The sequence below is a fragment of the Odontomachus brunneus genome, unplaced genomic scaffold, assembly GCF_010583005.1.
Source record: "Odontomachus brunneus isolate Ranch 3 - 2012 unplaced genomic scaffold, Obru_v1 Obru_scaffold_005, whole genome shotgun sequence".
Classification (NCBI taxonomy): Eukaryota; Metazoa; Arthropoda; class Insecta; order Hymenoptera; family Formicidae; genus Odontomachus; species Odontomachus brunneus.
In genome coordinates this window covers 1,721,979-1,748,510 of record NW_022639455.1, presented here as the reverse complement: position 1 = coordinate 1,748,510, position 26,532 = coordinate 1,721,979, and the positions used below count along the sequence as shown (strand labels likewise).

Genomic DNA, 26,532 nt, shown 5'->3' with positions numbered 1-26,532 from the left:
TCCCCGTCCCTCGTCCCCCAGCCGGCTGTGAATATCCCGCTGTGCGTGTACGAAGCGTGTGTACGTCCACTGTGTGAAGATCCCTAACTGTCCGGTAAATACTTTACCACGTGTTGTGAAGGTGCACGTTGCGGACGACATTCGACCTCGAGCGACGCCCGCTCGTTTCTTTCTCACTTGCGAATGGAAATTTAGAACTGCCACTTTCACAGATTTGCAATTCGACTCTAGAACCTTAAACATGGGTCAGTTTCGCCCACGTTTGCATTTTCTTGTGCTCGTAATTCCCGGAAAAATTGTTCAAACTTAACTTGTTTCTCTTTTTAATCAAGGTGGGATTCTATTGATATTATTCGCGATTGAATAAAGCTGAAGTGAAATTACAATAAAAACGCAAAACACGTGTTTCTGAGAACGTTTGAAAACGTTGGTCTGTGTAAATTTTACTCATGTTTAGGGTTCTCTAAAATTACTTCCAATTTAACGTTTCCATTCACAAGTAAGTGAAAATTTTTAATTGCACCTTGGATATTAGATTTGGTTTTTATTTTACTTGTCATATACGCGCGCGCGCACATACACACATAACACACACTCAGAAATTGACTCATCAGAGAGACAAGTCTGTACATATCTGAGAGAACGTATATACTTTCGAATCGCGAATGACGAAATTCGATGTAAATATAACACGACCGTGGAGTCTCCCTTTACAGTGTACATAATTGAAAGAGCGATCTGTGCACCTCTCGTGTTGAAACTGTGTCTCTCACCACGAACACCTGGCGAAATGATTTTCACGTTAGTTCACGAGTCTCTGTACCTCGCGAGAGCCCCTCGTCGCACTCTCGCGGTCCTCGCCTCCCTCCCACCCTCCCTTCCTCGCTTCCCTGTAATTAATCCGATCAGCGCGATCGCGTTCCCGTGCGCAATACAGCGCACGTATCGTGAATGTCAGTATCAAATGTTGCTCCACCGCCCCATTTTCACACGAACGAATCCCCCGGTTCTGCCTCTCGATTCTGCCGACTCTTTCGGCCAACGACGCGACAGAGAAACTCGAGCTGCGCGACTCCAGCAAGGGTTCGCTTTCGTCGTGCTTCGCCCACGCTGCAAATTGAGAAAGCTTAGAGGAACGCAGCGAACGCCGAGCTTCTCGAAGCGTAAGAAGCAGGGCTCGAATTGCGATCACGGCGTGAGTCGAGCGACCCTATGGACGCTCGAAGACGACGGATCACGGCGACCAGGGTCTTCGCGCGTCCGTTTCGCGCCCGGAGATCGAGCGATTTCGAGTCCCGCGACTATGAAGGGACCTCGCGACAACACACAGGCGAGATCTCACGCTTGGTGCTAACGCGCTTCTGGCACTGAATGGCTTTCGCGTACGAGAACACCCAGGAGAAGGCCCGCGATTGAGTTTCTCTGTCCGCTCGGGAGCTGAACACGCGTGGCAATACGGTAATGGTAAATGTATGGTGGTTTAGCGGTGGCGGCAACTGGAGGTTCGACAATGCATGCTACATCACCCACAAAAGCCGGTGAGTCTCATACGATCACTTTCTATGTTTCTCTCGTTATAGAGCCCTTTCCTCGTGTTACCATGTATATAAAACGAGATTCTCGAGATCGCGACGCGACATCTATCGTTGCTCTCCGAAACGGTCGCGTGCCGGAGAAGATGAGCGACGCGCGTTGTACGAGAAAAATATGGGAAATAAACGACCAACTGTTGGAGAAAGTTATTGTCACGCTATCTTTTATTAAGTCTACGTAAGATTAATTGAAAATAAACAAACTGAGGTAATGGTTGATTTTACGTTACGATAATAAATGAATCATGTATCACTCGTTGCTTGACTAAAGACGCAAATTGATAATTTCTCGAGCGGGCTGTGCAACGTAAATTCGACAGATTTGGAAATTGAGAAAATTGCGTGAAAAGAGATGTTGTTTTATATAATTGCATCGTTATACGATATCCTCTTAGAGAAAAGTAGTTTCACGTGCTGTGCACCGATTCACATTATCGTCCCCGAGATTACTCTTTTTCTCTTTCTCTCGTTCTTTCTCTCTCTCTGTTTTTCTTTCTCTCTTTCTCTTTTAATCACAAGTTACGACGGACCGCGATATTTGCAAAATTGCACCATCTGCGCACCAATTCATTCGCGAGAGACATGCAAAAGAAAGCAAGCAAAGAATCAACGTTGCACGGTTCCCCACGAAGATCATTCGACTTCTTCTCATCCAGCTTCTCTGTTTCTCTCTTTGCCTGCCTATATCTCTGTCTCCCCCTACCACCCCGTCATCATCGCGACGCTGCACGCGCGACTGCTCACCCCCGTGACCGAAACCTCCGTGACGACCTCGAAACCACCACCACCATCGACCTACGAGCACGACCTCAACGCCCGCCGCCAGCAGTTAGCCCACCCGATCCTGCGATCAGCGTGACCACGAACACGGCAGTCTCGAGCGGCTCGGTGCCGATCGCCACCTCGACGCCGGTTAACCTTGCCGCCGGTCCTCTGAGTCCACCCCCGTTGACCTTGGCCGCCGCTCAGGCTCAGCATCGTGACGAGCATCCGCCGGGGGCCGGAGCCGCCCCCACGGTCAAGGTCACGAGTTACCCGGCCGTGCTGAAGGGCAGGAGCGCGGCCAGTCCGCCGAATCCGAACCTGGTGCCGTCTGGCAAGGTGCCGCCGCCGGTGCCGCCGCGCGGCACCGGCTCCTCGAGGGCCAGGTCCTCCGAGGAGCACCGCGCGGCCGGCCCCGCCTCGTCTACCACGTCGTCGGTGACTTCCAGCCGAGGTGATGAAGCAGCCATTATCACGAGATACCGCTTGCATGAGTGCAGTTCGAGCAACAACCCGCACCACCATCACCAACACCACTACCACCACTACCACCACCACCACCATCACCTGCTCCCACTCACTTCTGACCGTTCCACCCGCGCCTCTACTTCTACCACCGCTAACGATGTGACCTCTTCTACTGTCACTGCCGCTACTTCTAACAAAGCTACCACCGCGACTACTACTACCACCACTACTATCTCGAACGCGTTGCATGCCCTCCGACACCGCCGTGCGCCGACACCCGACACGCACCGCGTCACCACGTCACACCGCGACGTGTGCCGCCGAGACGTCGCCGGCGGCCTGCTGCTGGAACCCATTCGAGACTGGCATGACGGGCAAGAATTCTACGAGGACGAGTTCGTCAGCGTGGAGAAGGTCGAGGACGCTTACTTCATCAAGACCAGTCCGCATCCTTTTAGACCGGATCGGGGCGTTTATCGGTCTGATCGCTCGAAGGGACGACTTGGAGAAGACAGAGAAGCCGGAAATCGCGATGCCTCAAGGAAAGATAGAGACGGAAGAACCGGCACCAAGATGGATCATCTGGCAAAGTTCACGTATTTCTTGAATCCGGGCTCGCGAGCCGACTTAATGAATTACAGGATGTCGCGAAAAGACAAGAAGCACTCTGAGACTTACCACGAAAGAATGAAGAGAAAGCAGAAGGATCTTGAGACGTCGATTACTACGATCACGACCATGTCGTACCGTCAGAAGTCGGAGAATGCGAAGATCACGAGCGCGAAAGACGCATCCATCGACGAACAGACGAAACGCAGGATCTCAAGATTCGCAGTGACGAAGAAGGACAACGCGCTGCTGCGAAAGATCCGAGAGAAATCTAGAAGGAAAAAGCGACTTGCGCCGAAACCATCCAAGAAACTAAACTCCGGAGCTTTCAGTTTGGCAAGTTCGAATGAAGAAACGAAGGTGAAGGAAGAAAGCAAGAGTCCACCTTCGGAAATGAGTTCTCAGAATGATAGAAATTCTCAAGGCGACAGGCAGTCGACGATCAAACGTGTGCAAGCTTCATCCGGACAAGACCATTTCGTTACGAATAATAAATGTGTCGACGAGAAGATGAAGAAGAAGAACGTCTCCGAGAACGCAAGCGGCGAGCAAGGAGACAAGAGAGGTGGCTTTAAAGGAATCTTCCCGAAAAGTTATCACGTTGAGGGTAAAAATGAAGAAATAGTTCGCGAGAGAATCAAGAGGTTTAACCGACAGATCGGTGAGAAATTAGAGAAACGACACGAAAGTAATGAGCAAACTGAGAAAGATAATCCCAAGAGGGTGAGTCCAGATAAATTGCCGAGTACAAGCGGCAAGGAAGTAACCGTCTCCGTCAGTCTCGACAATATCAGAAGCGGGAACAGCGACATGAAGTCCTCCGTTCCCGAAAAGGTGAAGAGCTTCGAGACTTTCCGAAGAAACATGAGAGACGAAGCGAAGAGATCACGACGAGAAGACAGTACGCGATCGTACAGTTCGGAGTACTTCGCTACAGTTAAACAAAAGTTTACATTACCCATCCACGAGACCAAATCGGTTCAAGAAGAAACTAGGATCAAATCGAGAATGGAGATCAACTATGAGAAGCAAACCTTCAAGTCGCTTTCGAGCGGTTACTGCAACGATCTGCCCTTCAGTCCTCGAGAATTCGGATCGCTCGTGCCAAACGTCTCATTTTTGCATACTTATCGGAAGACGCGGTCGTTCACGTAGAGATATCCACCGGTCATTAAGCCCCTATCACACTAGCGACTGACAATTGCGTCTGCGTTGCGTTTGAGTCTACGATTATCTCCTAATCAGTCGGGAAGTAAAGCCCTAAATAAAGAGAAGCGACGATTGAAAATCGGCGGTATATCGAAAAGCCGCCATTTTTCTTCATATTCGACAAACCTCAGGTCTGTTCTTTCTAGCCGAACTGCCTGAACTGGTGCAGACTTGTGCAATAAAGAGCTGGTGAGATTTTTCGTTTAGCTCAATCAGAAAGGAGCTACTGACAATTATGGAGAATAGACGAACGGCTAAACGAGAATCGCGAGCAGCGCGTCTGATCAAGAGACAATCGTAGACGCGGACGCAGACGCAGTCGCTAATCGCTAGTGTGATACGGGCTTTAGTCGCGCCTAGAGTTTGCTTTACGTGAATTTCGGGTCGTCGTATAGAAGCGAGTAATGTAGATAAAAAGAAGAGGAGAAAATGCCTTAAAAGGCATCGATCACGAGCGACTTATGAGAGCCTCGATGATATCGGGTCGATAAGAATTTTTACTCGCTCTTCATCTGTCGGGAAAACAAATGACGATAATGAATACCGAACTCGTGAACTTACAAGGAAGAACCGCAACTTCCACCCGTAATGGACGCAATGTCGCATAGAATGTATACTTTTTTTGCATATTTTTCTTTTTTCGCTCCTTCTATCACCGCTGCATGACGCGCGAGCACGCGTGCTTACGATTTCCTGCGATATCATATACGATCTCATGCGTTAGATTACTTGACGAGATACTTTCGACCTCTCTTATTAAATGCACTATCGCGACATCGTCGACACCGAGGAGGATACGCCCTTAGGATAAGCCGTGTGTCGACCGATAGACGATCTTTTCCGCGACATTGTTGATGTCGGATCAACGTCGATTCTTAAGTATCGACGAGGTATCATGTGTGTGATGTGAAACACTCTTGAATTCCGCTTATCGTGTTAAACGATTCTTATTTAATGGAACCCGTCTATTAGAAATAACTCTCTTAGAGAGCTAGGAATCGCATGCTTAGAGAATTGCAACAGTGGCAAACGCAACGTGAGCAAGCCTGACACGTGTCGTCACGTGTCATGAGACGGAATCTCACTCGCGTTATTGTCATCCTCCGAATCGCTTCCTCCACAATCCTTCTTCTGATTACATTCGTGTAATTGGACGTTTGTCCATTAAGTTAGTTTCACTGTATTTTCTTTTTTCTTGTTACTGGTCGTGCATATATCAAACTGTCCCGAAGAGTTCCTACTTGTATAAGCTACCTGTTAGTGACTTTTCGGTGTTAGAACGTGATGTACGTCCACATCGATGTGCAATGTAAATATACGTTCGTCGTGTCAATATGTGTGTGTGTGTGTGTGTATACAATAATGTGTTTGTGTCGTCGTTTGATATACTCGATGAATATTCCCCAGCTAAACAATTCGATTGCTATCGCGCTTGCGTAAATACATGTAATTCTTTCGCTACGGCGAAAGAAACGTTTATATCTCTAGCATTCTTTAAGAAACCTGCATGTGATGTAAAGTTCGTAGTTGTCTCGACGTTGTCGCGTACAAGTAATGAATTATACGCTGTTGGCTTGCCTGCTGCTTGAAAAATGTTACACTGAGAAAGGAATGCGTAGTATTTGTGTCACGACATTTTTTTAAATTAAATTCTACTATAACGTTAGTGATGATAACTTTATGCATGTTGGTACCACTGTCTTGTTACAAAAATTATGGTTGTGGCCAAAAACGACTGTAATTTTAGTTAGATCAACCATTTTTTCTTCTCTCAGTGTAGAAACGTAACTTTGTACGGAATAATTTCTTTCCAGTTGTGTTCTATGCGCGTGTATAATCAACCGCGCATAGAAATTCTATACAGTAATCTTCACCCTTGTAAATAACAATAGTTGTTTATCATAAGCCTCGTCAACCCTATACATACGTAAGCAGGAGGGTTGATCACTGAGGGCTTCTGCGCAAACACCTCCGTATCGCTTTCAGTTGCATTAAGTGCTGACCGTGAACTAAAGTCTGTTTACGTAAACTTAGGTCAATGCACAAAGAAACTCATAACAAAAGCATGATTATACACGATCCAGCACTTCATATATATTATTTATGAGGTACGAAGTATATATTAAATATTTAATTACAAAGGGGGAAGATTAAAAGAGAAATATATCATTGTACAAATTAATATGTTATCGAAACTTTTATTCCTTTTTCTATGTGCTTTTTATTTACTCAGTTAAATTATAAGAAAATATCTTTACTAATTATTTTATTTAAAATGTGATATGATATATTTGCCTCATATATGATAATGAGTACGGTCCAGCGGGCGCTGCAAATGCTTTGTAGCGTTTTTACTTCTTTCTCTTTCTTCATTCGAATCCGAGGAATAGAACAAGAGGGAGAAACGCTGCGCAGCATTTGTAGCGGTTGTTGGACCGCACCCAATGTGCCTGATCAGGCAAAATTTTTTCTTTATGCGTTGACCTGAGTTTACTGTCACCGACAGACTTCAGTTTACGGTCAGTAAACTTTACTTAAAATATTACGGACGTTTCTGTTTTGTTTGTACAGAGGTCCTTAGAAATTAGAATGAACTGCGATTCATTAGGCACTGCGAATGCTTCGAAGCGCCATTTTGACATTTCTTTAAGCGCTTCAAAGCGTCTAATGGATCGCACCTCGCTACTTTCGTGTGGAAAGCCCGTAACAGTTGAGAAACGATTAAATCTACATGCAAGGCGCTTTAAAGTTCCCATCGATCCAGCTGTCGAATTTTGCACGAACTTGTAAGGATCACGGGATTACTCTTGAAGTACCTTACATATATCGGCAAAGTCGCAGAATATCGTTTTTTTGAATTACAATAATTATAATTCGTTGATATTCGAGCCCTTAATCAGTCTAAAAATCGATATATTAGTCAATTAGTAGATTAATTAATTAACCAAAGTACAGTTTCGCTTATGAATACTGTGCAGAAAACGCATTCAAATTTGGCAATTTTCCTCGCGAGTGCAAGGAGACGATTGTTATTTATATGAAAAAAGTGCTACTCAAAAATGAGCTCAAGAATCACGATTTTTCTGCGGACACGCGTCGCGCTCGCGACACGTGATTCTGCGCCAGAAGCGAGTCCCTAACCGCCGCCCTCGACCCTCTGTCGCCACACTCCATTACCCTTGCCACTTTTACCATATCTTAGCGTTCGATACGCACCCTCGTACGTCAATTAGTAGCTAATTGTAGCGCGCTTTTTGTAGGTGGCACCCTTCCCTCCACCTGCTCCACCCCGCCCCCGCCCTTTGACGATGCAGTCCGCTCGAATGACCAAACCCTGGCTTCCGGTGGTCATCTGCAGCACGGCGGCGCGGCCGCCATTCTCGCGAGCAGCCTGACCTCTGCTCATTCCAAACAAAATAGGGTCGTCCATCACGTTACACTCACCAAGACGTATCACGACACCGTGAGGTGAGTACTGTTCGTCGCGACGATGATTTTCGTCGACGATGAAATTGAGATACCACGACCCTCAGCCGGTAACGCGAATCTGAGGAAGCGACTGTAATTCGCCAGCGAAGTTAATGCATATGAAAATTAAATTGAATTAAATTATATGGCCCTTAGATATAAAATCCAGTTATAATAAAATGAGAAATAGCGTGTAAAAGCCAAGGCACAGGTGTAAAAATGCAAACAATTGGAATCACCTCAAATGTATTATACAAGTTAAACGTTTGTATAATATATTTGAGGTGATTAAAATTGCTTGCACTTTTACACCTGTGTCTTTTACACGCTATTTCTCATTTTATTATAATTTAATGCGTACAGTCGCGTGGTTTTTTTTATTTTGTTAGTGGAAATGCGACACAACTTTAGAAAATGCGCGTTACCGTTTGACGGTCAGCAACGTAATCGATAATCTAGCTTAAGTGACTATACACCAGTGTCGGGAATTAGTCGACGGAAATGTTCTTTGGTTAAAATGATCGGCGAATCAATCATCAAAATTAATCAATCGTATGTGTAATCACAAGTAATTTGATCGATTGATGATATTATCGGTCAGTATATAATCGATCACACAAAGTTTGATCAATAGCTAATTTCATCGCTCGATGAAATTGTATGTGATTCTATATAACAACATCCAAAAGTTACGTAAACTCTAAAAGTGGATAAATTTTACCCAATGCATTTTCATTCACTTACAAGTTCCGCAAAAATGATCAATTTTAACAAAAATATGATAAATTTAATAAAATTCGAATCTTAATATCTTTGCGACTCAATAAAGTCGAAAAAACAAGATACATTTCTTTTTAGAACAGCAACGCTCAAAAAGTTGGTCTGGGCAAAGTTTACTCACGTTTAGAGAAAGTGATTTCAGGTTAATATTTGAAGGATCGATTTCCCGATTATTATAGTCGAAGATGATCTTTCTAAACCGACTAATGCCCAACGCTGCTCTACACTCGCGCATCTTTCGTTGAACGTTATTTAATCTGAACCTGACATATGTTATATTTTTTACGCTTACCCTCACGCACACTTTTGCACGCATCTAAACGAAAACGTGTTCGCTTTATCACGGCAACTTCAGGAAAAGGAAAATGTTAGTATTTAATCGCACACATCGTCAGTATATACCCACGTCTTGCCGACCCCGAGCTGAGCCGTATTAAATTCGCAAATGAAATTCGTCCCATCCAGCATATCGGACGTGCATTTGGAGAGTAGCGGCAGCGGCAGCGGCAGCAGGGAAACCAAGTCGTCGTTGAGCGTCGAGAGCGGCGGCAGCAGCCGCGGTGGCGGCGGTCTCACGTGGACACCGCCGGCGGGGAGCGCCGAGGGCTCGACCCCCACGTGGACGGAGGGCACGCCGTCCTTCACCGAGAGCTCCAGCAGCGGCGACATCGGTAAGTTGCTGTACGCGCTCAACATCTACTACGGCACGTAAGGACTCCCGTGCCGACGACCGGGCGATACGCGACCGACGAATCGACGTCGTGAACCTTCCTCTTCTCTCAGGTGCACGGAGACAAGTAATTTTGCTCTTTTAAAATCGTCGTTGCTACTGCGTAGTAACAGCAAAAAGATTTAGTTAACGTAACTAATTTTACAAAGTATTCGTTATCAGAGCAGAAGTAGTTTCGTTGCCACACGGAAAAAAAAAGGTTTGGTTCGAATTAATCAAATATCTGATCGAATATGAACGATCCAGAAATTTAGATTGAAGTAACTGCGAATTCTGTTTAAGTTAACAAGATGTTTGATTGACTTAAATAGAATTCGGGTTACTTCAATCGGAATTTCTGGATCGTTCATATTCGACCAGATATTTAGTTAATTCAACCGAATCTTGTTTTCCGTGCAGGAAAAAAATTTGTTAAGTGTATTTGTCCTACACAAAAAAAATAATTTACTGCAGCAGCAAACTAATTTGCTACATACAGACAGTTAAATATAATTCGTTGTGTTAGCTTTTTTTTGTTGCAGGAACCTATTTTCTTGCTATGATAACGAGAAAATTTGTTCCTACAGCAAGAAAATGGTTAACGTAGCAAATTTCTTACAGATAGATAAGTAAACATAATTTACTGCTTTAGCTACTTTTTTGTTGCAGAAGAAAATTTTCTTGTTATCATAACAAGAAAATTGACTCCTACAGCAAAGAAAAAGTGGCTAATACAGTAAATTATGTTTAGTTATCAATATGTAGCAGATCTTTTTTTTCCGCGTAAGAATCACGTTAATTTGCTATTGATGCAAAATAATGTATCCTTAGCAAATTTATTTGCTATTAGAGCAAAACTGCAACTGTTCATATAAATCCATCATGGTTTTTACAGCAAAATAATTTGTAGATTCAGCAAATTATCCAGCAAATAGTGATCATTATTCTTAACAAATCTTTTTGCTGTCCATATAATAGCGAAAAGATTTTGCTAGACTAGCAGAAAATTTGCAAAACTAGCAGAAAATTGGGCCAGCAAATTATTTTTCTCCGTGTATGAACTCGTGAAAGGTGAACATTTCCTTTCAAGTTAGAGAATTTTTATTCTCCACGAGCTTATTCCGGAGGAAGAGGTTTATGATCGTTCCAGAACGTCGATCTATTCCTCGGTTACAGAGAATCCTGTAGCAATTTTTACCGTGACATTCTCTCCGTGTAGAGAGATGCGGTTCTCCGGTGTCGTCTTGCGCGCCCTCTCCCGCGCTACTAATTAATTAATCATATCGATAAGAGCGATACACATCGGCTGAGTAGAAGGAATTATAATCGATCGATATTACACTCGAAAAAATGTTCTGCTGATCCTGGTAGAGTTCTATAAATGTCACAGTTAAATTTATCGCTGTTTCTTGTACGTGCTAGAAAATCGTCTGTGATACGTAGAATTTATAGCAGCGGCGTTCTAGCAATATCTATAAGCAAATTTAGGTGAATGTGAGGATGAATGTTGTACATTTGTTTCTCTCGTAGCTAGTCTTTTTCGTCTACTATGGTCAATTTTTGTAAGAAGAGACTTTTTTGTTAAATTTTGTAAAGAGTTTAGACAGAGGTTTCGTGTCAGTCATCTGCATTGATTAATTACAAAATATATGCGATATCGCAGAGTTTACCAGCCACTTATTCATCTTAGCTAATTTCTAAATAATTCTCAGTACGACTGCAAGAGCATTTTTTTGAGTGCGTTCTATCTTTAGTCTTGTCTAGCTTGAACGAAACTTTGTCATATAAGACATCTGATAAAGTTTTGCGACAGTGAGAGGCAGAGGACGACAATAAAGGAGAAGAGAATGAAAAACTAAAACACTAAACCTCTCTCTATCTTTCTCTCTCTCTTTCGTAACTTCTCATCAATCCTCCTCTCGCCTGTACGCGCCGACTCGTTGGTTTTTTCTTTCCAATTTTCGTGTTCTGTCTTCTCCGAACTTTCATCCACGACGGGACTCGCCCAACGGGACCTCTGGGCCACGAGATAAGTTCCGGTATCTCCGTGTTTTCTCTGTCTTGCATATCTTTCTCCGCTTATGTTGGAGCGCACCACGCAAGCCACAAACTGACTTACACACGCTTGTATCTCATATGTGTCACGTCACGGACACGATTTGTCCAAAAGCGCACGATGTTTTCACGCGTCGACACGCGCCGTTCGCAAATTCGCGAAGACTTGCGAAAGCGCGAGAAAGACACCGACACTGCAAAAATAAAGCGACTTACGTAACGCCGAGACTTCGAGCTCGTGCGAAGTTTCGTGTTCTCATTTTCGCGTCGCGATGTCGCCCATCGGAGGTTTCTCAATCTCTCACGGAATTCCGAATGTTCCGGAGACCCTCCCGACGTAATCGACGTAATCGAACTAACTCGGAAACCGCATTGTTGTCGCTCTCGCTCGGGATGTACCTCTTCTCTCGCCTTGTTCGTTCCACTGGCCAGTTTCCATCAGGCCGAGCGATACCTTCTTTTGCACCATGACGATTAACGGTTTTAGGTTGCCCGACCACGCCGATCAAGGGTAATCTGCAGCAGGACGACGGCGGAAGGATCGCGGCCACCGTGGAGGAGGCGCTAGCGAGTCTCACCACCGAGATGGTAAGTCCTCACTTGTTTCACTGACCGATCGGACACGAGAGAAGGTACGGCCGAGGTAAACGGACGATCGTGTTAATATTCCTGCTTTTAATGTACAGAGTACGTCCGGTAGCTTGCGTCGGAGCCGCGATGTGCATAGACAGATCAGTTCAAAATGAGCGAAAGATTTCTCCACTATTTCTCGAAGAAATAAAATAAAATTTTGTGTTGTTAATTGAAGAAGATTGACGAATAATCATGTGCAATACGACGGATGAGTAATGATAGCAACGCCGACAAACTGAACAAAAGAATCCTTCATCATTTTGTAAATAACCACGTAGGTTTTTAGTGATCAATTAATTAAAAGATATCATCCGTCAATTTTCTCTGAATAACTCTACGTATTATTTGCAAAATGGTAGAGGACTTTTCCGTTTCACTTGGTCTATAAACACAACGGCAAGCGTCGCGGTCACAACGCACCTGCCGTATCGCGCATGATTATTCGCCAATCTTCTCTAATTAATAACTCAAAATTGTATGCGGTTCTTCGCAAAATGGTAGAGGAATTTATTGCTCATTACGACCCGATCTATCTGCACATCGCGGCTCTGACGCGAGTTACCGGACATCCTGTATATTACCGATTAATTATTCCTGATATTTGCATCGGCACGCATTACTACGCGTCGTTCGCTAGTTTTCTAACGAGGAATTGCCGATTTCAAGCCGTATGAGAAAACGCCGAAGTAAACAGACGATCATATAAATGTTTCTGCTTTTAATGTTCCCGTTGTGTCGTTACTGACATACGTGCAATTGCATTTACACGCACTACTACGCGTCGTTCGTTCGTTTTACCATTAAGAATTGCCGATTTCGTGCCACGCGGGAGAAGGCCGAGGCAAACGCACGCGATCACATTTAATATTTCTGCTTTTAATGTTCCCGTTGTGTCATTACCGATACGTGCAATTGCATTTACACGCGCCACTACGCGTCACTCGTTGATTTATAACGAAAAATTGCCGATTTCAAGCCGCGCGAGAGAAATGGCCGAGGCAAACGGACGGATTGACCACTCCTGCTTTTGATACGTCATTCTTGATACGTGCAGTCGCATTTACACGCGTTTCTGCACTCGTCGCTCACTCATGTCGCAATCGAAAGTGGTCGATTTAAGATCGCAGGAGAAGATACGGCCGTGGCAGACACGGTTGCGTTTAATATTTCGGCTTTCAAAATTCCCATTGCGTCATTATTTGACATTTGCAATTGCATTTGCGCTTGTTGCGTCGTTCCACGCGTTCCGCAACTGCAAATTGCCGCCTCGAAGTCACACGAGACCACAACGATCATCGATGATTTCAAGTTAATTACCACGATCGGAGGGGCGCCTTCGCGAGGATATTATCACGATCGTCAATTGCGGCGGCTGTACGTTTCCACGAACAGACGATTTATACGAGATGGTAAGTTCGCTGTCGCCAGTGGCCGATTGACCGGGCTGTTTCAAAATGCGCGTGTTTCCCTCCACCACCCCCTCGTGATTGTTGCATAATAACACAAAACCCCAAAGAACGGCGACCCGGTGCCTCACGAAAGTCGCTCCCGGCGAGCCTCCTCCCCCTCGTTCGCGCGAGTACCCCTGGATTTTCAGGTATTCTCGTTGAGAAACCGAGTGCTCGCGATCCGCATGGAGCGTCCCAAGCCGAGGTACGATCGAGAGCGTAAATGTTGTTTCGTTGCGAAGTCGACCTGAGGACGCGAAAATGACGCCGCCGTCGATGAATTCCTGAGATGCCTTCGCGCCGAAAAACTCGCTTGCTTGCTCGCTCGCACGGAAAACTTGGTCGCGCTTTATTGGAAGGTTAAAACGGCCTTCTCGACTCGGCAGGATCGACGAAACGCGAAAATATGCGTGTACAGACGTGTCAGCGCGATTCGCGCGCTCGAGTGGTCTCTGCCGCCTCGGGGGAAGCCGCGTCTCTCGCGCGATATCTCGCGAATATCGGTTCTCTCGGACATCGACGGATTCCGACGATCTCGTGATCTTTCCCCAACGGAGGTAAGCGTCGTGGGCTGCGCGTGTGTTCGTTGAGGTTGAGCGGGAGGAAGCAACGTGTCTCTCGCATAATCGTCTATGAATGAATATTAGAAGACTTGCTGTCGATCCCGAAAGAGTGACAATTAGAAAGAAAGACAGGGAGAGCGTGTGAGCCTGCAACTCGCTCTCCCCTTTGCTGCTGAGAGTACTACGGACTTTTCTTAGCTGATGCAATTCATTCTGACAGAAACGAACGGCCGCTTTGGAACGCTCCATGCGAGAGAGTCAGACTGTCTGAACGCTTTGTCTATTTCCCCCTGAATCAGGAGATACTGCAGCGCGAGTGAAATTGCACGGTGTCCTTCCGCACACTAATCTCCGTCATCTCGCAACGTGCAACGTGGATGATGATGATCTGCATCGTCGTAGCCGCGACGAGTCTCCGAGAGAACGAGAGAGATTGAGAGAAAGAGAATGAGAGAGAGAGAGAGAAAGAGAATGAGAGAGAGAGAGAGAGAGAGTGCGAGCGTACGAGCGAGTGAATGAATGCGACGGACAAGGAGAATGTTTACGAGTAGCGAAGTGTGCGCGTGTGTGTGCGTATGGATTAACCCTTGACTGGTCGGAGCGGATCGCTAATAATCATGCTAATGTGTACGCTTCTAACGGCCGCTTGATAACGTCGATTTTGCTTTGCAAGTTTCCTGTCAATGAGGCAGTATGGCTGCAAAACGCTGAGAATGACTAACTTTCGTGCGGGTTTCTCTAACACGCTTGAATTCGTCCAAAATTAGTTCTCATTCTGTCGCTTTCTGTCATCGTTATTCCGTCAACGATATTTCATGATTATCTTTGATTTGGCATTCAAAGGAAGGAAGGAGTCTCATCTTCAGCGGAAATTATCTCGAGAGAATTTTTCTAAAACTAGAAGAAAAGTATTCCAAGCACAGTATTCTTAAAGTTAAAGGAATCTCGTTTCTCATCTCCGGTACGAGTGTTGTTCTTAGAATAGACATTTCTTCAAATAAAACTCTACTTCATTCCGCTTTAACATGTTCCTCTTGATTCAAAAGGAAAAGAAGAATAACATCTAGTAAATTTCCGATAGTCCACTCCATTAGAAGACTCTTTTGGTAGACATTTTTGTTTAAAATATGGAATTATATGAAATGCAACCTAAATTTTTTTTTGAGGATGAAACATTCTCTTTTCAGAAGAATCTTCTTATGGGGCGTATATACAAGATAACTTCCGCTGAGAATAAGATTATATGAATGTTTTGGGGTCAAATATCTCCTAATTCTCTCTTCTCGTCTTGATTCCCCGATACTTGAATTACGCGAATAGCTGAACGCTTTTCATTGATTATTCAGCGAATAGCTGAACGTTTTTCATTGATTATTCAGTGCTTCTTTGAGAACTTTCTCTATTGTAAAACACCCCACGGGCATATTCGCGATTACGTTCGGTCTCTTTAGCCGACTACCTTATCGCATTACTTAAGGGTTCAAAAGCGCAGGGTGGTATTGGACGACGAGCTAAGTTAGGTTAGCTCTATCGAGGCGAATACACGCGTGTTTCACCTGTCTGCCTGTCTGTCTTGGATCGAGATCGCAATAACAATATCGATCGTTGCGTTCGGACGACGCGCTCCTGTTTTATTCCTGGCGAAACGTTTGTACTTAATTTTTTCGCGATTTTCACGGCAGTTAACTGAGACGTTCGTCTCGATCTGCGACTTTGCGTACTCGTTCGTTATCAGCGTGTATAATCTATACACACACATACACCTCTACACACGCACACATTGAGCGTGGGGCGATTATCTCACGCGTGTTATCCGCGACGTCGCGGCAACACCTTCGACATATGGGCATCCTTAAATCTTCCTGGGTACAGGAGAGTCAATATCATTACATAGTTACATATTTAGCGAGAACGTGATAATCGTCGGCCTACAGTACTCGATAACGCTTTCGACATTGCTCGAGATCGACCCGGCAAGTGGATGGAGTGCCATTTTTCCGGAGTAAAAGTTCTCACGCGAGGAGAAGTGTGTCGCTTTGCCATTCGGCTCCGAAGAGGACTGTTAACGGCGCGATTATATATTCTCTTCCCAATCGCGTACGCAGAAATAAGAGACGAATCATTGATCGCGTAGGAATATTTAAGTTCTAATGTTCCCGAAAGATCTCGTCTGTATTGAGCGCGGTGTCGGGAGTTTATGTTGAGGAGGCAACTTCGCCCGATTCTCCTCTCTTGGTGGCATTCCTTCGTGGCGTTTCTTCGGCCATTATAAAGGAAAACTGAACTTTGTAAGCCCTTAAAGCCGAGAACATATCCCAAGAAGAAACTTGATAGAATCATTGAAATAGAATCGAGAAATTTATCTCAAGCAAAGGAAGAAAAATGATTAATCGTGGAAACTCGAGAATTCCCTGGCGAATCGACGACATGCGGAGAATTTTGCGAGCGAGAAATGGCATTTCATTCACTTCGTGGTCGTTTTCGCGCGTATCCACTGCTCGCACATAACTCATGCGTCTTTTCCTAATCGAGTCATCGCCGTCGATAAAACCGATATCGTAAGTTCCACACGCACGCGAGCGTACGTGCGTGCGGCGTAAAAGCCGTGTAACATACGGGACAAGTGTCGCGCCTTGTGTGTGTGTGAGAGATTACACGGCGACGCCGACGAAACGGCTGTAAATAAAGTAAATTGCTTGCGCATAGTTCGGCTAGGAGAGGGCCCGCGATTCCTTTTCAATTGCGATATATACATATATACATAGTTATTGTGTCATATGTACTTGTATCTATATGTGTCTCACGTTCTGTCTGTCTCTGTGTGTGTATGTATGTACCTATATACATACGCGCGATTACGTATACGCACGCGCGCAGCGCGCGTGCGTGTACACATATGTACTATGTATACATATTATAAATACGACGACGTGCTTTCGCAACGTCTTGCGAACGTCCCGAGTCGTTCCCCGCGCAATTCCGATGAACCTCGCGGATCGTGAGCGCTTTTAATAAGATAAAGTGAGAGAGAAGAAAATAAGAGGCGCGTGCTCGGGCCACATATCGCTCCGCCACTTGCAGCTCGACGAGAACTCGTGAAATCGATTTGATACATTCACGTGGCAATCGCGACGTGTGTCAGGGGATGATCCTAACGGAAGAACGGTTGAGACAAAACTCGTCATTCGTCTATCTTAACCCTTCGCGTACATGTCCAATCCGTGAGACATGATATCGAGAAGTCCGGGACAATTTTTAAACCTGTTTGCAGATTCTGACCTTGTCGCGCTACTGCCTTACAGTCGAGGCTTTTCTATATCACTGAGAGAAGCATGTGTGTGCAGAAATATTAATTTTCAACAAACTCCAAAAAGTTAATCAAAGAGTTACAGTAAACCTACCCAAAAGGTACATTCCGATTTCTTTCTAATTTGGCACAAATGTAGAAGTACAAAAAATATTTAGGTCATATTTTTTCATTTCGGCTCACTTTGAGCTTCACAGGCAGTTTATAGCTTTTTAATGTTCTCACTCCTATTATCAACAAGTGCAACAAAAATGCATAAGAAATAAAATTGAATACAAGATATAGGCGTTTTGAGTTTGCTGATTATGAAGTCAAATGTGTAAAATTGTTTATATAAATGATAAAATGTTTAAACAACACATGCAAAATTTGAAACAAAAATTATTTATACAAATAATTTCTCAGTTTGGCCGAGATTCGAACTATTTTTGACTAATTTAGCACATATTTGCAATATTTCGGTTGGAATCTCGGCTAAAGAAATTTAGAATGGTATCAGTTATACCGATTTTGTTAAAATTTTAATTAAAATTGCCGAATTTTTCGGTTTAGCCGAGATTCGAACCATTTCTTACTAATTTAGCACATATTTAAAATATTTCGGTTAGAATCTCGACTAAAGAAATTTAGAATGGTGTCTCAACTATGTCGATTTTGTTAAAATTTTAATTAAAGTCGCCGGATTTCGGTTTGGCCGAAATTCGAATCATTTTTGACTAATTTAGCACAGATTTAAAATATTCGGTTGGAATCTCGGCTGAAGAAATTTAAAATGGTTCGTGTCTCAGCTATGCCGATTTTGTAAAAATTAAATTTTATAAAAAATTTATTTAACTATTTATTTTAAATTTATTACTATTACTATTTATTACTATTTATTTTAAATTTATTTAACTATATCTTGCATTCAATTTTATTTCTTATGTATTTTTGTTGCACTTTTTGATGATAGAAGTGAGAACATTAAAAAGCTATAAATTGCCCGTGAAACTCAAAGTAAACCAAAATGAAAAAACATGATCTACATATTTTTTGAACTTCTACATTTGTGGCAAATTAGAAAGAAATCGGAGTGTCCCTGTTAGGTAGGTTTACTTGTCAGATTGTACTGCGTGTCCCGAAAAGTAAGATTGTACGCGGAGAATTAAGAGTGTCTTTCAACGCCGAGCTTGTCAACATCCGACGATGTTAATTCCTCGCGGCGCGACTTCTTTCTGGCACGCGGGGGAAGAGAGTGACCATAGACCGATGCAGATGAGCTACGTGAAGTAAGAGAAATGCTCAGGTTGCCCGAAATTAATCACAGAAGCGTGGGAGATTTGTTGGATGACGTAGCGCGGCGTAGCAATTGCAAGTAGGGAATCTCGTGGACGACAAATCCGCGGGTCGGTTCATCGGGAAATCGCGGGACGCTCGAGGAAACAAATGTCGCCTTGCCGGTGCTGTATTATACATGACACGACACGATGAGACGAGGGAGCACGATCGCGGCGAGGCAAGGTGGACACTCACAGTGCCGTGTACGTACAATATTCCGTAATGGCAGAGCATCCAGATGTGTGTAATCGCATTGCTATAAATTAGCACGTGAGAGTTATCGCGAACGTTTTGAAAAAGGCCAAAATGTTGTTCAATCATACATATAATTATGATTACTATTACTATTATTATATCACATCACGATAAAACGCTTCTGACAGTCGGTGTGTGACGTTTGTAATTTAGCGGTAAAATCTCGCCTTTACCGTGGATGCAGATTTTACTGTCGAGAGAGAGAGAGAGAGAGAGAGAGAGAGAGAGAGAGAGAGAAAGAAAGAGAAAATAGCTTCACACAGGTAGCTTTGTTAAATACTCGGTACCCCTCCCTCATCCTCGCGCGGGTATCGTTCTACTATTACTATTACTACTACTATTACTATTATCGTAATCGTTAGGATTCAGATCCCGCGAGAGCGTATTCCGCAATGTTAGCGACTTCGAAAGTGTGATATTTTTTTAACATATCCCCGGGATATATCTGATATAATCTGTAATGTGTCTCGGAGTCGAGAGGTTGGCGCATTGTAATAAGCTCGATCGACTCGCGCGAAAACATTCAGGGAGGATTCGAATCGTCGCGAGGGTGGAACGAGTAAGAGAGAAAGAGAGAGAGAAAGAGAGAGAACGCGCGCGTGCGTTCTCGAAGCGAGACGAAAGAGATATGAGATGCGGTGTGTTGCTTAAATAAAATAACGAGATTGTCCTAACACAATGTGTGTGTGTCCATCTCTCTGTTAAAAACAAACAAAAGAAGAAGAAAGTTGCTTATAGTTTCGTAGTCTCCTCGTTTCCTTCTTTCTTTGTACCTTTTCATGTGATTTTCAGCGGTTATCGTGTGTGGTGAATTTTCTCGATTAACACACCGAGTCTCTCCCCCCTTCTTCTCCCCGCTTCCGAAACGCCGACGTGTGTCACAACGGCGGATTGTCGCTCCTGTGTGTGTCGTGTGTGCTTGCGCAAAATTCTACGTGGAGAGTTAGTTGCCGCGATTACCCGAGTTCGTTGTCAATGTGCTTCGCCGAGTCACTAGTTTTTCGGCTGTTTTCTCCGCGCCATTGCACAATTTTCGTCGATGAGGCCCACCGGACACGTGCATACCCGCCATATACGCGACACTTTACGTGCGATACTTTACGTTCTCTTTAACATCCGTTCTCGCTACACTCTCGACCGCCTCGTGTAATTTATGATAGCTATAAAGCTGTGTTTCGCGAAACGCTTCACTCTTATTGCTGCAATACGGATTTGAATTGTCATAACTCGCGAAGATGTTTCATATATTCGAATATCGAATCGAGATTTACGGGATCGTGGTCTTCAAACTGACACAAATGATTCTTAGTGAGAAGATTCTTAGATTCCTGGATTTCTAGGAACGATATTCATAGTCAGATCGTATGTTTAGGATCGTCTTAGGTTCATCCTGAGACACTGTATGGGTCATTGGTTACGGAGAGAGTATCTGAAAATGAACTCAAGACAATCTTAAATATAAGATAGGACTGTGAATACTGATCCTAGATTCTTAGGATTATATTAATAGTCGTCACTCGAAACTTGTCTCACGCGAAATATTCAGATTTACTAAGTATTAATTCAGAGTTAGATCTGAAGCGCTTTTAGTTAAATTATATATACGACACTGGAGACTATTTGATGCTGCAAACACTTCGATGAACCATATGGGCCAATCTTTCTTTATGCACTTCAAAACGTCTTTATAGATCTAAAAAAATCTAAATCAGCCGTAGTTATGCAAGAATGATCCAACTCACATCAAGTACATTTCGAGAAAAATAAAGATGAAAATTTGATATACGATTTGAAAGGTATAGATAGTACTGAAATTCTTCGTGATTATTCAGCAAGTCAGGAATTTTCCTCTCTTTATTGAAAGTGAGTAAAAAGACACAGCTATATATAGTAAAAAATAAAAGCTATTTTTTAATTAATTTCAGGTGCCCATAAGGCTTGTATCTTTCTTCTTTCATGTAGAAAGACGCATAGACTACCCATCAGTAAAAGAAAAATTTTAAAGTCACATAATCTTATAAGTTGGATCATTCTTGTAACTATAACATAACTGTGGTTAATCCAGATCTGAATGTTTCATTCGAAACAAGTTTCAAGTAGCAACTGTCAATACAGGCCTTAGAGTAAGCGAACCTATTTCGGAACAGCACCTATTTCAAAACACTTTAATTTTTTCCCTGTATTAGCCGTCAAATAATATCAAATTTTCATGTTGGTAACAAAGAACATGTTCTACCCATGGACTACCCATCATTCAAAAGATATAGAAGAATTTTTCTTTTACTGAAGAAAGAACATGTTCTTTGTTACCAACATGAAAATTTGATATTATTTAACGGCTAATACAGGAAAAAAATTAAAGCGTTTCGAAATAGGTTCGCTTACTCTAAGTATTCGGGAAGATATTCACACGGTGCTTCACTTTAGACGGGAAAGCTCGCGACAACTCGACAGGCGGCGGACGTAAGTGAGAAGTCTCTACAACGTGTCTTTCTGTGTCCGAATGATTCAGAGACGAACCAGCCAAGACGGGCAGCACGAATTGGAGCAAAGCACGTCCTTTTCGTTTTACCGTCAGATCAGGACGAGCCTGAAACGCGGTGGCACGAATCACGTCGCGATCATGAGGAGCATGCAAAGGGCATTAAACGTTCGACGCCGGGCACCATGACGCACGCAGAGTCCCACCAATCAGGACCGATCTAGAAATTACGATCATTGTTTATACGTGCAATTTTTCACACGTCCAACAGATGTGTCTCGAGACCGCCTGCACGGCGAATCGAAAATCGAGTCGAGAACTTCACAGATCTGAGATCTTATGACCCAGTTACGTCGAAATCGTGCAGCACACACGACGTGTTGCGAATTGCAATTAATAATCTTGTCACGAAGTGACACTCGCGAAAGTAATTTTCAACGTGAAATGCAATTGATAGAGAATATCGATCGATACATGTATATTGACTAACATACCCGAGTCAAAATGTTGGCTCTACGTTGATTCTGCGAGTTTCACGAACTTTCAAACTTGAAGGGTTTGTCCTGGATTCCCGACTCAGCATCCTGGTTCCTCCGCGTACTCCTTTGTGACACTGACACTATACAGGTATGACGATTCGATCGAGGAAGCACGTGTTAAATAACGCGACGCCGACGCGCGAGAGCCCGACGAAAATTGTAAAAACCTGATCGGTGTACGCTCTTAGATTCAGTCAAGTTTCCAATCACAGATCCACGAATTTTACGGTTAGTTACAAGGCAGCTTTCTCTGCTGAACGCAGCCAATAACTCTGACATGAGGAAGTACGCGACTTACTAGAGCAATAAACACAAAGGACAAAAACGACGACAACTTTCATCCCTTCTCCTTTCCCAACCATCGTTATGTCGCTCGCCGGCTCGAAACACAATGGCTCAATCATCGAAAGATATAGAACACACACGACAATACCATATACAATAGGACAAAGGATAAAAACGTCTGTCATCGAAAGTAGTAGTCTGCTGCCCAATGACGCCAGCATAATCCGGGAGTTGACGCTCTCAAAACATTCTCATATTGAGTTTGTCAACACCATTTTCTCGTTCCTTTGGAGAATTATTGTGGCCAAATCTTCGACTCTTTAAATTCCCATCAATGTGAACTGTTGTAGAGTCCCGTATGGGGAAAACGGCATAAAAAGATATTTTGTGTTGAAGTCGATTCGTATCGAAATTTTTGCGTTAAATTTTCAACACATTTGTGCGTTCATTTAATCATCATTGTGTCACTTCGACTATTTCGCGTTAAGTTCCTACTCATCACATGCAGAACCAAAATTTCGAGTCGGTTAATGACGTTTGCGGTAAAGTATCGCGAATGTACGCGACGATCCTCTAAATAATGACCGCGTCATGCGTATATTCGATGACTTTACGGTTGTTCTCGTTATAATTATTCTCCATTTATCGTCTAGCTGTGATGACGATGCAATTAAGACGCATTTGTAAACCTCGGCGAAGTTAGAGTGGGAACCGCGAGGGACAAACCGATGAGAGTGATCGATGTACTTAGGAGATGCTTCACGATTCTCACATTCAGTGCCGATACATTTCGCAAACTTGACCTTAAAGAAGTATAAAAAGAAGAAAAAAGCAAACAATAAACGAGATACTCAGTAGGAGAACCACAGGCGACATCGCGTTCGACATTATTTCCGCCCTCCGTGCTTTCTCCCATTTCGCCAGAGACGAAGGAACGATAATCGCTGAGAATTCCAGTGTTTCGAGATATATTCCCTTTTTCTGTTTTCGTTCGCATTGATCGTGCTGGGCGAATCTGGCGAGACAGACAATTCCGCGTGAGTCTCCTTCAACTTCTGCGGATTCGGTCGTTCAGTCGTGTCGTCTCGACGAGATTCTTTTGCCTTTCGGTACTGCCTGAATTTTGTCCGTCTCTTTACGTAATCCGATAGTCCGTACGAATATATTAATTATTCGTTCTCGCCCGAATTGAACTGTACATACGGGGGCTCTCCACCCGAATCGCGATCTCCAAATCGAATCCTTAGGTACTACCACTCTCTTTTTCACAATCACTAATATTAGGGTAGGTCTGTGGGTATACTTGGATCTAATTTGTGGTAGTATCTAACGATTAACGATAGCGCGACGATAGAGCCCAACGTTCTCTCGTAGTGATTCAATCCGCGATCGGCTGGCATCGCCTTCGTTATCGTTTTCGCGATCAATCGAATCGCTTACTGAGCAGCCGGTGAATGTTCCGTTTCGCGAACTCTCTCGTGCACGTTATCACGTAGCGAGAGAAACGACGTATCATTGTGTGATACATAACGATTCGTATTTCTGGGTTTCTCCTCATGTCTATAAGATAAAAGTACCAATGCCTGGACACTAATAAAACGCTGATACTTAGCTATACTTCAATCGTAATTCTTTTCATTTAAATCGAGTATTGTTTACTCAGTTTAAGTAAATTTTGATTTAAGTAAATATATTAATAATATCCACCTAATAAATTTTTTTTCAGTATATATATATATATATATATATAGGGTGTCCCGTCACTACCGCATTATTTCTTAAGGGCGGATTCTTGAAGTAATTTGAATAAGAAAATCCTAATACAAAAATGGCGAAGCTATAATACCTTTCAAATTATAAACGATTAAAGTTGACCAATTATACTGACAATAGTACGCGCGCTCAGGTACAACACACAGTGGTACAGGTGCATATACATGTCGTCCCTTTTCCAAATATTGATACGGAAGTTCTATACATACAACAACGTATGTAACAATAATCTGCCTTTTCTATCATTTAAATAAACATCGCAAATAATAATAATCTTGTCAAAATGTTATGAATAAAATATCACACAATACATTTATGAGAATCAGTAAGCTGTCACACATTTGACGTTTCTTTCAGGGATTTACAACTAATTTCATATCTTATGCAAATTCTCACTTATGTGCATGCACCTGTACTATTGTGTGTTGTACCGTACTTGAGCGCGCGTATTTTAGCCAATATAACTGGTCAACGTTTAATCGTTTATAATTTGAAAAGTATTATAGCCTCGACACTTTTGCATTAGGATTTTTTTCTTCAAATTACCTCAAGAATCCGTCCTTAAGAGATAATGCGGTAGTGGCGGGACACCCTGTATATTCGGTATTAAACGTTAAAATATTGGTATGTTTAAAGACCAAAACAATAAGAAGTTTAGAGTTATTAGTGATCAGGCATTTTAGTACTTTTATCTTAGGGGTATTTGCTTTGTTCTCGCACGTCTTCTACAATTTCTTCCTTTTTTACTATTTGTCTCCCCCTCCCGGATACATCGGCCCATCGGCGACTAAAAAACAATACGTTTCTTGAATACTCCGATGAAATTATACATATATGTATAGTATGTATCATATATATATATATATATATATATATATATATATATATATATATATATATATATATATATACACTTTTGGAGAGAATTGGGGATGGAAGTTGTGTTGTGAAGAATCACATATACACAAAACCACATATACTCATGCATACACACATATATACACACACACACGCGTGTATACGGCAATCGATAGCGATGGACTAGTTGTGCCGACTTTGAAAACTTGATTGAAAGCTTCACAAACTTGACGTGTTTTGATTTAAGCAAGATTCTGGGCAGCTCCTCTCGTTCCCTTCGTTGTTAAAGCACGACTCTCGGTTCGTTTGTCAGATGGAACGTCATTGGATCAATGACACCTAGTCCATTCCTATCTGCCTCCTCGCCGTGAATTACCGCATAATAATGTTAATTGATTTCGGTGACGGAGCGATCGTTCAATTGTGTTGTCACGAATGAATTGTCACTTAACCAAAATGTTCGGCAATATACATGCATATATATTATTACTGATATTATTTAAATAAAGCAATTATTATTATTCTTACGATTATACATTGCTGTTATCGTCGTCGAGTGTAATGTGTGCTTGGCGCCCTCTTACGTGTCGCATTCTACACCGCGCCATTTCGCCGTAATCGCGCGCTTATCGATATTAAATCATCGGTACGAGAAAGAAGAGAGATACGATATCCTTCATGGGAAAATAAATCAAAACAGCGCTCCCTTCCATTGAACGCGCAGCAGAAGCGACTCCGTAGAAGCTCGCAACGTGTCCGAGCTTCGTTGAAACACCTTATCGTTCTCATTATGGCGACATTATACCGATCTCGTAAGCGCACTTTATTTTTACTTTGTTTTACCGAGTTTCTTATCCTGCTTTCTTTATTTGCTCCCTTTCAGACCCACCTGTAGAGACAAGCGAACACGGGGATAGTTGTAAAAAGTGAGAGAAAGAAAGAAAAAAAAAAAGAACGATAAGGAAAAGAGAAAGAGATCGCGCGACACAGAAACGATAGCGGGGACACGGTCGACCTGTGACGGTTGGTGCATTTAGAAATCTCTGGAATTTAGTGCAAAAGAGGCATTAGGATTGCGAAAGTAAGTCCAAAACGTAGGCATAAGCGAGCGTGTGGGCGGAATTGCGTAACACCGCGCTGCGGAAGTGTTCCCTTCAAGAGAGCTGTCTTTGCAAGTCACATCGAGAGGAAAATCGTACTTCCGGCTGGAACTTCCGCGTTGTAGCGATTATTGTTATTATTACACACTGAGGGAGAAAATAATATCTAAAAAACAAACAGCATTTATTCGCCCTGGGTACCAATAACATATTCGTCTATACTATGGTGCAAAATATTTTTTCAAATAAGAAAATATAAATTTTTTTTTTAAATCTTGACTTCTCATGAAAGCAACTGTTTGTTCGTTTTAAAGAAGAAC

At 43.0% G+C, this 26,532-nt stretch overlaps 1 protein-coding gene across 15 annotated transcripts in view; it reads left to right on the top strand.

Moving 5' to 3' along the window:
- The window catches only part of LOC116850486 (phosphatidylinositol 4-phosphate 5-kinase type-1 alpha), a 48,369-nt gene extending 22,295 nt beyond the window's left edge, over nucleotides 1–26,074 (top strand). For 2 of the 15 annotated variants that reach the window (XM_032828845.1, XM_032828817.1), the window contains 8 exons: nucleotides 1,485–1,538; nucleotides 2,422–2,808; nucleotides 7,901–8,108; nucleotides 9,244–9,255; nucleotides 9,354–9,559; nucleotides 12,140–12,240; nucleotides 13,595–13,694; nucleotides 21,688–24,242. In XM_032828845.1, coding sequence (XP_032684736.1) covers nucleotides 1,485–1,538; nucleotides 2,422–2,808; nucleotides 7,901–8,108; nucleotides 9,244–9,255; nucleotides 9,354–9,559; nucleotides 12,140–12,240; nucleotides 13,595–13,694; nucleotides 21,688–21,881 — 1,262 coding nt within the window. In that variant the 3' untranslated portion in view covers nucleotides 21,882–24,242. Of the gene's footprint in view, nucleotides 1–1,484; nucleotides 1,539–2,421; nucleotides 2,809–7,900; nucleotides 8,109–9,243; nucleotides 9,256–9,353; nucleotides 9,560–12,139; nucleotides 12,241–13,594; nucleotides 13,695–14,516; nucleotides 16,670–21,602; nucleotides 24,243–25,995 lie in introns of those variants that run through there. The other 13 variants (XM_032828834.1, XM_032828855.1, XM_032828919.1 and 10 more) reach the window with 11 other exon arrangements.
- The last annotated feature ends 458 nt before the right edge of the window (nucleotides 26,075–26,532 follow it).